General features: G+C 40.8%; 2 protein-coding genes across 2 annotated transcripts in view; one reads left to right on the forward strand and one right to left on the reverse strand.

Moving 5' to 3' along the window:
* DOCK5 (dedicator of cytokinesis 5) overlaps window positions 1–2,016 on the forward strand; it is a 72,534-nt gene extending 70,518 nt beyond the window's left edge. Inside the window, exons 51-52 of the mRNA XM_068421296.1 lie at window positions 304–419; window positions 1,915–2,016. Of these exons, the coding sequence (XP_068277397.1) occupies window positions 304–419; window positions 1,915–2,016 (218 nt within the window). The remainder of the gene's footprint in view (window positions 1–303; window positions 420–1,914) is intronic.
* Window positions 2,017–7,748: 5,732 nt separating this feature from the next.
* On the reverse strand, window positions 7,749–10,752 carry GNRH1 (gonadotropin releasing hormone 1). Its single transcript, XM_068421592.1, has 3 exons — window positions 10,612–10,752; window positions 9,844–9,939; window positions 7,749–7,834 (listed from the first exon to the last, which is right to left on the reverse strand). Exons 1-3 carry the CDS (start codon window positions 10,750–10,752, stop codon window positions 7,796–7,798), a joined length of 276 nt encoding a protein of 91 aa, XP_068277693.1. The 3' UTR covers window positions 7,749–7,795.
* Window positions 10,753–12,057: the final 1,305 nt, after the last annotated feature.

Raw genomic sequence — 12,057 nt, forward strand, 5'->3', positions numbered from 1 at the left:
CCCACTGAACATTGCAGATGTGATAATGGATTCAATTTTCTGTTCGCTCAGGCATGCATTTTTCACATAAGCTTAGGTTCATTTGATGAAGACAGAACTCTTCTGGGCATTTTGAACTTAAGGGAGATACAACTGTGACTCGACTCTGACATATCCACTCAGGTTTAGCTGCTAAACAGAGAACTGTTAGATCAGAAGCACAAGATATTAAATGAAGCTCCCTTAAAATTCTACATGGTCAATCCCATTTCCTGTTCCTTTTCTGCCTCCTTTAATGTCTTTTCTTATTGTTGTTGCTTCTAGGTTTTCCCTCGTTGCAAGCTGATGGATTGGCAACTGCTAGCTTGCAGAGCACGCCACCCCCACCTCCGCCCAAGAGCAAACCCTATGAGAATAGCAACCCGAGGAATTCTGTGGAGGTAAGGAAATGAGAGCTGACATTTTTTTGGAAAACAGCTTTTGAGAAAGAGACACCAGTGGAATTTTCCAAGCTGCTTCTAGGGTGGTGCTACTTGAAACTTGTCTAATCGTTTTACTGGTTCACTCCCTGAAATCACCAAAGAATTAATTTTTATTTTTTGCTTCAAGAGAAGGCTATCAAGTGCAGTCCCTTTTTTTCGAGTGGGAGTTGTTGTCCTTGGTTAGGCAAACTGTGTGTGGGGGTGGGAAGATATAGTGAAAACAAACAAGCACAATGATTGAAAAGTTTCAAAAACATGTTCAACATAAAATAGCGCAGTAATCTGGTCCTGAAAAAGAAGGGAAAAAAATTCACATGTTTTCAGAGATTATAAATGTCTCCTTTTGAGTCCTCAGCTCAGAAGAATCTCGTTTTTCAAAGTGCGTCATTAGTCACGTAAAACAGCCTGTATTAGATCACCATCTTAGCCACAGCCTTTTTCTCAGTTTCATGAAGTTGGTTTCCTTCTAGGAACATCCAATTGCCACTTTTTTTATGCTGTATCACTAATGTTTCTCTTATACTATGGGATTCCAAATGACTTGCAGATACTTAATGTGCAAATACTCTGGTCATTGTGTCAGAATCATTTCATCTGCCCCTGAAACGTAGGTGCTTCTCGTATGGGGCTGTAATTACTTACTAATGCAACAGAAAGCATCCTTTTGTAACTGTGAAAGCGCTGGATGTCTTCCCCAGTCCAATTTGCAAAGAGGATTTACGGAGTACCTTAGTGAGATGAACTGGAATTTGACTAAAAAGAATGTAAAGAATGATAGCAATTAAAATACATTACCTCTGACAGCACAGGGAGACAACAAAACAGCTGATCACGAAATTCTGTTACAGAGAGATATGACACTGGCATAATGCCTTGAAGCAGGGGATAAATAGGAGGTTTTCTACTTTGCCCTTCATTTGGTCAGAATTGACTGTGCTTCTGAAAAGGGGCAGTATAGCTGCTGTAGGTTGTGTAAGTGGCAGAAATACGCCAGCTTGAGGGATGCTGTGGGAGTCACTGGTTCAAGAGGATTAATAAAAGAGCCTCCTTCCCTTGAGCCTTGTAAGAAAACTAATTACTAACATGTTCTGGCTTGCAACATTGACCTTGGCTTGCAGCCAAATGAAAAGGATTGGAAGAGCTGTAAAGAGAGATTGTAAAAGTGTTTTCTGAAGGGTTTTCTTACTTTGTTGTTGTTGTAAAGTTGACTCTGTCCTCCTTCAGTTAAAATAGTCCTGAAATCTTGACAGTTTTGGCTAAGCAAGTGGTGAGCCACACAAGCTTCTTGTTCACCTGGCCTTTCACATCTCGTTTGGTTACAGGATGCCCCTTAAAGCAAGCAGAGAGCCAACCTGAAAGAACCCACTAGTGCAGTTTTCTGCAAGAACAAGCCAAATGTTGTAACTTGCCGGTAATGGTTTATTTTCTGTGTGTTTTTGTTTCTTCTTCTCAGGTTGCTCCACCACTACCCAGCAGACGTGAAGCCAAACCTCCTCCTCCACCCCCCAAAACCAGAAAATCCAGCGTTGTCTCTTCAGAGCAAGGATTGCAGTGAGGGTCATCACTTGCTGCTGTAATGATCTCACCTGCCATTCCATTCACTCCCCTTGGAGTTTGCTTTGGGAAATACCAAAAAGGAACTGTTATTGTGACTGTATTCCCAACCTCTGGTTTACCTTTCCAGTACTGAGACACTAATCACATAGCAGGAGAAGTCACCCTACTGGAATTCTTGTCTGTCTTAGTCTTGTCTGTTCTGAGTTTTTTCACTGATGGAATTTCAGCTGCTCATTCCTAGTGTAAGTCTGTCACAGTAGTGACTTGCACCAGTGTTTGAAACAAGGTAAGCCACACCAGTATGAGATGTGTCCTACAGTATTTTCGCATACGTTCATTACCGCTTTACAGCTGTACTTACGCACCAGTCCCCCCTCCTGCCCCTGTAGTGTAGCCAAGCCCTGATCTGCATGAAGTGAAACAGATCGCAGCCATTCCGACGTTGTGAAGTGTCACCTCCTGAGATGTCAGGTGCCGGTGTATGACGTGCAGTCTCCTAAGATTCTTGATTGCAGGCAGAGACCTGAGCATTGTTAGCGTAAGAAGTCTCTTTTTCTGCTAGTCATCATATGTATTTAAGATAAAGTGCAGACATTCTGCTTTACACCATCTCTGCTCGAGTAGTGGCAGTTGCTCACTCCCAATGGAGAGTTTAGGTTCACCAGTACTTTGTCATAATTTCACTGTTGATTCTGGTTTTAACACTACAGAGCAGTTGGTACTCCTCTCTGAATTATGTTACATACTTGGTTTGTGCTTGCGTCTGGGACTTGGTACAATATTTAATCTTTGTGCTTTTTAATAGGGTGTAAAAAGTTGATTCAATCCTGTGAATATGTGAGAAGACTAGAAGCTGCATTGATACCAGCACTGTACTGGTACCAGCAACTTCGAGAGGATGGAGTGTGTGAAACTAGTTATACATCCTGACCTCAGAAACAAAGTCTGATAGTTACTGTAACCTTTACTTTGGCTGGGCAAATTCACACAAGTATAAATAATTCTCATCCTCTCTGTGTTCCTGCGCCTATTTGTGGCAGTAATTGCACTTTGTTTCACAGCCTCCCTTGATCTAGGTTCTTAACAGCCACTAGGCTCTAAGGAGCTATTTAGGTCTGGGATGCATGTGGGAGACTTGACAATTAACCACCTAATTTCCTGTTGCTTGGGTTACTCCAGCTCTCAGCAGCTTTTCTTTCCTAGGAGGATGGGATAATCTGTTGAATTTTTCTTTTAGTTATTGATTCCTTGCTCTGTCTGGATGTCAGCATCGGTCTTTCTATTTGTACAGAGAAAAAATGACGTGATCTTAGGTTTTAATGTTTTTAAATTCACGTGATCCATGCAGGAAAAGGCTGTTGCACGCTGTTAGAATGGCCTGTCCTCACAGTTGCATCGTGACCGAAAATTCAAGACAAACAGCATTGTTATTTATGGACCAGATGGCCCTTCGACACAGCATTCCTCTGTGTCTGAGCTGCCACTGGAAGCTTGCTAGTAAAAATAGGACATCCCCAGTTGTGATTAATACTCCTAACGCTGGCAGATCCCTTTTGCACCTTTCAGGGCTGCTTGTCTCTGAGCTCTGTTCGAAGGGCTGCACCCCTCGGTGGGGACTTGCCTCTTCTGCAGCAGGCTTAGAGGGAGTCTGTGCAGCACTTAAGCCAGAAGACAATTCCATTTAAAATTCTTTTGCAGTATATATTTTATATATATTCTCTTTTCCAAGATTTAGATGACTCCAAAAATAGTTACAGCAGCTCTTTTTTTGCTGTGTGGAGCAGGGCTTTCCTGAACTGCCTGTTGCAGCACTAATGCATTGTGAAGAACTTCACTGCTTTGTTTTCAAGCTCCATAATCGAAACTTTATTCATGTGTCCCCCCAAAGCTGCAGCTGCCTGTTGGTGCTACATTCCCAGCAGCTGAGAAGCCAGCGAAGTTTGGGTTTTTCTTGGTTTGTAAGAAATACTCTTGTGTCACATTCAGGCAGAATATTTTGCCCTGCTGTTCTGCCTGTGTGACTGGCCTGTTTATAAACATGGCTTTTGTAGTGGCTGTTATTTTTTCACTGATATTTTCCAGGGAAGGGAAGAAAATCACTCCTCCTTGTTCCCTTTCACTATGAAACTCAGGAAACGTGGGAGTTTGCCTGCAAAGTTCAGATTCAAACTTTTTGGAAAGTTCAGTTTCTTAAAACTCAACACAAAGAGGGACCAGCTGAGGAATTTGGATCCAAGTTTATTTCTGACCCTATACAAAACTTTGGCTGTTTGGTTACAGCTTGTGGCCTGTTTATTCATTGTCTGTATTGATGAAGATTCTGTCATGGGCTCTCTCTTCCAGGAAATAATTTTGCTTGTTAACTGTCATTTAGCTTCTGATTATCTGGTAGAAGTTGGGGGGGACACACTGAAAACCCTGCTGAGGATGTTGCTCACAGTGGTAAATACAAATACTGTTGGATGGGGGTTTTTTTTGCAGGCCACTGCACCATTATTCTGCTCACATGACTTAAATGGGTTTCATTACCTTACTGAAAAATGGAAGTTCGTTAAACTTAATGAAAGCTTTCCTCAGCCAAGCCTTTTTTCAGGGGAAAAAAACAACAATGAAACCCTAGGGTTTTTCTGTTCAGACTGAAGTAGTCCTTTCTTGTGTTCTTATATATTCCTTTGGCTTCAGTGTGACTCCAGTGACCTGCAGAAGCTGCATTTGCTGCCTGCGTGGCTCTGTAACACAGATTGCTTTCATCAAAAGGTCATACTGAATTCACATCACAAACCAGGTTGGAGACATTTTGGAAGTTGCACTGCAGTCACATCACATACATCTGCACTCGTGTTTGCTGTCACGCACATCCAACTGTCTTCTGGGTTGTTGCCTTCTCAGGGGAAATCTTTGGAACCTTTCTGGGCAACTTGACCGTGGTTCACCCCCTCTCTCTAGTGCATTGTAGGACTTGTCAGCTCCGCATTATGTTCTTGGACATAGACACTGCTTGACTTGAAAACCACAGGGTTTTCTTGTCTTTCGTTTTTTGTCTACTTCTTCCTCTTCTTGTAACCACTGTCTGTCTTCTGCTGCACACATGAACTAAAGGATCCTCTGAAACTCTTCACTTGAACAAGAACTTTTTGTCTTCGGTGAGAATTTTGCTTTAGGCAGAACAGCAGGATGTGGTCTGAATTGTAGAAAAGTACATATTAACACCACCTATTGTTAATTAAGTGCCTTGCCCCGTTCTGCATCTGCCTGTTACCTCATTCTTAGGTAAACTCATGAGTCTTCTTTCCCTGCCTTTTTGATCTGCTTTAATAACTAACTCACAGATGTACCTTGTGCATTCAGCACAATTTTGGTTTTCTTAAATGTCTTTCTGACATTGGTGGTATATGAAGAGGTATGTCCTTAGCTAACAGAAGTCAGCACAGTGTGCTTAGATGTATAAGATGGAATTTCTGTACTGGGCCTAAATGTTTTAGGGCTTTGTGCCAGTTTTAGAAGAAAGCATTGTCTTCTAAGTGTCAGATTTCTAAAGGCAATTGGGCATTTAAGTGTGTGAATAAGCATGGGGCCTGACTGATTTTAATTAAGTGGAATTAAGTGCCCACAGTCTCATGAGAAATCCCACCAGACCCCTGATTTTTTCAAGTGCACTGCTTTTTGCTACAGTACCTACCTGACTTAAGTTCTGAGATTTAATTTTCAGAGACAATTTAAGGTCTCACTACTTAGTTTTCAAAATGAGAATCATCTTCCCATGTTAATTAGATGCTTTTGGAAATGTCATCTAATGTCTTTTAAACTGGAGGACTAAAACTGGGAGAAGGAGAATAGTCCATAGTGATGTCATCTCTGCATACCAGAAATGAAAGCAAACAGCAGTTTCTACCCGTTTCATAGTTTTGAATAAAACAAATCTCAAAGTTAAATATCCAGTCTGTAGAGAAGACAAAATTTAATCCCATTTCATAGCCATGCCATTCAAAGCTAGTGTTAAATTTCAAGTCTTAGAGGATTTTTTTTTCCTTTGGAGAAATATGCTCAACACTTGTTTTCTGGAGCTTTTAATTAAAATTTGTCATGCTGTGATAAATTCCTTTAAAAATGTTACAGGCTCTAATCCACATCAGGGGAAGAGAGAAACAGACAGCTTTCCATTTCAGTGGATTATTGGATTAGGAAAGGACACCGATTCCAGTGAGAGCAGCTCTGTGATCTGCAGTGGCAGAAAATACTGTAATGCACATGCAGTGGGTGTTGAGAACCTGCATCTAATAACCTTCACACTGTGCAGCCCAGCGTATGCTCCACAGATTAACAGTGAGTTAGACTTGTAGTGATAATGGCTCCGACTCTGAGATTTTCTCCCCTTATTTATTTTTATAATTGTAAATGGAAATAATAATTTTGAGATGTCTGTAATTTAACTGTAATCCTTTTTATAGTGAAAACATTCCTGACCTGTTACTTCTACCTTCTTTGAATTTTTTCTTTTAATTAAAACCTTCTCTATCTTATGTTCACTGTTGCAGACCAGGGTGAGCTCTTCCTAGGACTACATCAGAAAGAAAAAGTAAATAATGTGATTTCATTGATTGCGTGGCAGGAGAGGGGCTTTCCAAAAGCTCCTGAGGTTCACCTAATTCTGCTCCTGTTAATGTTAAAGCACCTTTAGGACAGGGTGTGTGGGCACTATAGAGAGTACACAAAGGAGTGTAGAGGAGCTTAACAAGAGGTGAAGAGCATCTGTTTGTGCTGTGTTAGTCTGACTGTTCTGATTTAAGGCTGTCACTGAAATCCCTGCGTACTTTGAACCTGTTTTTCACATACGTGGTCTGCAGTTTTTGTATTTTTTTTAAACAGAGGTGTGAGTCCTCAGCAGCTCTGAAGTTCAACCCCACTATGCATGGTATTAATTGATGTAGTTTGTCATTGTTGGTGTTATAAAGGTTTAATGCCATGATAAACCTCGGGACGTGTTCGTCGTGAGTTCAGGAGAATATGGATGTTGTGTAACATGGTTTTGTGAGTGTTTTGAGATCCTGGGTGTGATGGTTTAGTTATAAAACCCACCTCTGCAGACTGCAAATACCTTCTTTTTTTTCTCTTTCTTTTAGTCCTCTGCAATTGAATCAGCAAAAAATACAGTTTTTAAACTGGCTCTGAAGAAAAAGAGTAGGAGCTAAGCTTTGGAAAGGGCGTCTGCATCTCTGGGTAAATGACCTATGATTCACTAAGTCTGTAAAGCAAGGTGTATAAATTTTTGTGTTTTTTTAAAATGTATTCACTGTTGTAAAGTTTGTACATAACTTTTTAAAATAAATGTAGTTTTTATGAGTGAACCAGTAAAAAAAAAAACATGTAAAGGTCTTTCATACATGGACTACTGAAGTGCGAGTGGAATTACATCCCAACAGTAAGTTTATTCTTGATTTTTAACAAAGTTGTATTACTGTTTTATCCAGAGACTAGCGAGATCAGACAGTGCCTTTGTCCGGGCATTGTCTGTACGGGTGAAACAAAAGCTGTCACGTCCAAGTTTTCATTGCAGGACACAAAGGACTCTGCTGCTGAGTCCCGCCACTGGACTAGAATGTGTTCTCTTTTACATATAAGCTAGTAATCTACACAACAATTGTCTTCTACTATTTAAATGCAACTGCAGAGTATTTATTCACATAATGCAATCTAGCAGAGGCCAGTTGAAGAGGAGTTGATTTAACATAGCTTTGAAATTTTATTCTGGGTCCGTTGTTCCGTTTGGCTTTGTGGGTTTAAATCTTCTTTCGTCTAGCTTCTGCCATCAGACTTTCCTGTAAACACACATCATATGCTTTTTTTAAAGAGAAGAAATAACTTTGATGATGGAATTTTAAAGCCTGGTCAGATGCTAAAATATTCATGTTGTGGTCTCCATTGGAAGGAGGATTAGAATGACATAAATCTGACCCGACATGATCTCTCTGCCACCTGCCCATGGATCTGACCGTGCAGTATAATGTAACTGACACTTAGAATAGCCCTTTTCATCCCAAAGTGCATGACTAAGTTTACATCTGTTAATGGGTCCACCACTGCAGCAGTTCTTGGAGTGCAACCCAACAGCTGTTGAACACTACACTTTGACGGCAGTTTAGGACAAGAAGCATGAACTTGCACAAAGCCTCAGTATGTAGAATGTCTCTGAGCTCAAGCAGTTGGCCAGGATACCAGAGACAAGCAAGCTGTGCTTGCAGAAGTATGCCGGGGTCATTATGGAGTGGCACAGTTGCCCTATTACCATTCTCTGTGTACCTTAGTACTGCTCAAATGGAAACCATGTTCCTGTGTTATATCCTGCTGGATCTGATCTCCTGCTTGAATATTTATTTATGTTGTTACCTCTGAGCTGAAAGCCTGAGGTGTTTTGGATAGATGTGCTGTCTGAACACATTATTTTTTTCCCTTTTGTATCTTAGCTAGGTGTATTTTTGTTTGTGCTCCCTACCAGCTTCTCCAGGAAATGATGAAGATAATTTGAAAAGTTTTTCCATGGGGTGGACCATTTCCAGACACCTCCCCTTTCATTGCATAATATTCCTGTAGCAACTCCAGGAATGTGTTACATTGGAAAAGCTGCATCTGGAAAAAGTTTCATTTGTTTTCAATGTCATTAAGCAGCTAGAAATAAGAAGGCCACATAGTTCAGACTGTGCTACAGGAATAAGACATGCAAACTAAGTGTTTGATGCAGAGACTTAGAAGTTTTACACTTATGTGCAAGATTACCAGCAGTTTCTGAGCAAACCTAAGAATCTGATTGGGGGGGTGCCTTCAGCTCTGCAAAGAAAGGCCAAGTTTCCCTCAGTGAGCAAGAAGTATCAAGGACTTGCTTCAAATATCCTGATAATTACTCTGGTGTCTTTTCCTGCCTAACATAGTCTCTTGCAGTAAAAAAAAAAAGTCTAAACCTATTAAGTTACTGTTGCCGGCTCTTCATTCTGCAAGTAGTGTTATTGGAAGCCAGAGTCATGGACAAAGATTCCAATTTATGTTCAGTACAAATAGGATTAAAGATTACCTAAAAAAAAATGGGAGTTCAGATAGTTTCTGCATGAAAATCCAATGGAAGTCAGACTCTGACCTGTCTGCATTGCTGTTACTGAGTTTATGAGCCTTTATTCGAGCCAGGTTCCTCAGTGAAAGGCTAGAGTGTGTACTTTTAACTTTTGGTCTTGGCTTCAAAAATGAAGTCGAGATTGAGTGTTTCAACTTTTAGAACAGCTCAGAGAGACCTCCCAGAAAGTGGTGACCATCTGGCCTGATCAAGGTGTTGCTATATTAATTAAAGAGCACATTTTTTGCTTGAGAGTGTTCTTCCTGTGGCAGTTAGTTTGTATGTGAAGCCTCTGCTGTCATTGCATTAGAGCATCTAATGGAAAATACATTTCCCAGTCTAGGGACCTTGGGAGCAGCAGCTTCCATATGGCTTGATCCTTCAGCTGGCAAAGTGTGCCTTTGAAGTTAAGCATCTGTGAATGCTGCATGGATTTGTATTAAGGTAGAATGTGTTTGACTTTATTTTGTTTTTAATTTAGTGAGTAATGACATTGCTACAACGGGAGCATCAAGAATAATGTAATGACCTGGGACTGTAACTCTGAGGTACTTGAGAATGATGCAGAAAATAAGAGCAGAGCCAGTATTGCCACCTGTGAACTAAACTTACATGCCTCTTCCTCCTCATCCACTACCTTTTTTCTCTTCCCTCCCTGTGCTTTCCCAGCTTGGACCAGTCCCCTAATTTTTCCCATAGTAATAAAAGAAAAAACATGTTACTTACCATGGCTTCCTTCAGATCACTGAACCTGGAGTGCTGGTACGAGCCGGGGCATTCACCCTTCTGCAGTTCCCCTGATTTTTCCATTTCATTTGCAATCTGAATTGGGAAGTGATACAGCCTTCATGAAAGGAGATTTTTCTGCTAAAGGAACTCTACCCTAGTTACAGATGAAGATGAAACTGTTCCACTGCACAATTTCAATTCACCTCTTCCCCAGGTGCTATGCTCGTGCAAACTTAAAATCAGGGTGCGAGAATTGCTGTTACGAGGGACTACACATGAAAGGATGGGCAAACCTCGGGTGGACAGAACCTTCCACCTCTGCTTTGTCATTTAATTGCTTACCATCTACTTGGTTACCACATGACAGCTGCCCATTGTCATATTCTTAGTGAAGTGGATGAATGTTGTCATAAAACAGCCCATCAGAGCATTGGCTGAAATTTGGGGAGAGGATGAAATCAGGTTTAACCTGGAACTCAAAACTGCCATCTCCCCTTTAGAGCAGAGTGCCCAAGCTCTCTGTCTGCAGTAGACAGCACTGTTCTTTAGAGCAGGCTGTCAAATGTCATCTTACCCTAATGCCAATTACTTTTCAATTACTGCTTTAAAAAAAAGGGTGTGTGTATATATATGTATGTATGTTTGGGGGGAGAGAGACAGAGATACACACATACGCAGTAAAGCCTATGTCACCTCTTCTGCTTGCATCTTTTACAGATGAGGGATCCTAGCTAAAGCAACAGGGTTTTACAGTCCAGAACCTACCTCTTGAAATGATTCTACCAGGTTTTCAGCGTTCCTTTTTCCTCCTGGTTGCAGGCCATAAGACCAGTGTTGAGCCAAGCAGATTTCCACAAACATGACAAACAGGAGGACACTGACAAAGATCTTCCTGGACTTCTCCATCCTGTGAGAGAACAAAACATCTTTCTGATCATAATGACATTGCAGGTCCATTTTTATCTTACAGGATTATAAAAATGTTACATTTCTGGATCTCCAGTTCTGATCTTCAGCGCCCCAGTGGCATTGTGCCTCTGGGTGAGCCACAGCTGGATTTTCAGCCTCTCAAAGTGTGGATTAACTCATTATAAAGAGATTTAACATCTGAAAAATTTGGATGAAGATCTAAATTAGGATTTTTGAACACCCTTTCAGGGTTTTAGGAATGTCTGGACCTCAAAGATTCCATGAAAGTCCCTGTTGATATTTGACAGATGTGTTCAGTTTAGCTGGTTTCTGTTCTAAGGTCCCTGGCTCCTTAAAAAGTGCTCTTTGCAGTCTCGTCTAATGCAAGTTTCTTCTCATACCAGCATCTGTAAACACTGAATAAGTAAAAAGGGAATCTGGTATGTTGTTCAAGCACATTACCTGCTTGCTAAGAGAGGCTGCAGAATAACTCTAACTCTTCTCCGTTTGAAAATGTCCTGCAAGTATTCTTGTCATCTCTCTTTTTATATACAACCACCCCAACACCAAACCTTTCACAGCAGGTAGCTTTATCTAATTCTATCTCACAGCCTGCAATTTTGTTCTTAAAATTGCTGTAATGCAGCAGAAGTAAAGCACATAATGGGAACACCCCTGGTGTAGCTATTAAATTCAGCTGTTTTCTCTAAGAGCCATAAAAGTAACAGCCTTTCTTTTAAGAGGCTGTAAATCTGACAGTCAGCTCTAGCTGACTGCTGTTGCCCTGTGGAAAATACACGATCTTTTCTTTCAGTGACTTCTAATTTTTAAGTAAAAGTTCTTGGGTGAGTTTGAATTGGTTGAGAGGAGCTTACAGGAGGTGACATGGATGTTGAAATTCAGTCTTTGTATATCAGGTGTCCTTTGGTGTATAAACCAGAGCCTGTGATCACCCTCCTCCTTAATGTTTAAGGTGCCTTGATACTCTTTGCTCTATAAAAAGCAAAGCAGTATTAAACTGATCAAAGGGACAGATATATTATATTGTAAATATCCTGGGGAAGGGACCCTCTGGTGTCACACTGGGGTCTCTTTCATGAGTAGGCCCCCCAGATGCTTACATTACTTTGTGTTTTATATATATGTGTGTGTGTAAAGGTATGCAGTGAAGCACTTTGAGAGTTCTTCATTCCTGAGAGTTTATGCACGGCAGTTCTATAAAGGGGCTGATAGCTATTTGCATGCAGGAGTTAAATTCAGAAACTTTGACTGCAGAAATCTGTTTTTTTTTTATCCACCTGG

The sequence above is a fragment of the Nyctibius grandis genome, chromosome 33 (genome assembly GCF_013368605.1).
Source record: "Nyctibius grandis isolate bNycGra1 chromosome 33, bNycGra1.pri, whole genome shotgun sequence".
Taxonomy (NCBI): Eukaryota; Metazoa; Chordata; class Aves; order Nyctibiiformes; family Nyctibiidae; genus Nyctibius; species Nyctibius grandis.

Coding starts and splice junctions, on each gene's coding strand:
- GNRH1 (XM_068421592.1), bottom strand. CDS start 10,752: ATGGAGAAGTCCAGGAAGATCTTTGTCAGTGTCCTCCTGTTTGTCATG. Junction 9,940..10,611: donor TGGTAGAATCATTTCAAGAG/GTAGGTTCTGGA, acceptor TTCCCAATTCAG/ATTGCAAATGAAATGGAAAA. Junction 7,835..9,843: donor GTGATCTGAAGGAAGCCATG/GTAAGTAACATG, acceptor GTGTGTTTACAG/GAAAGTCTGATGGCAGAAGC.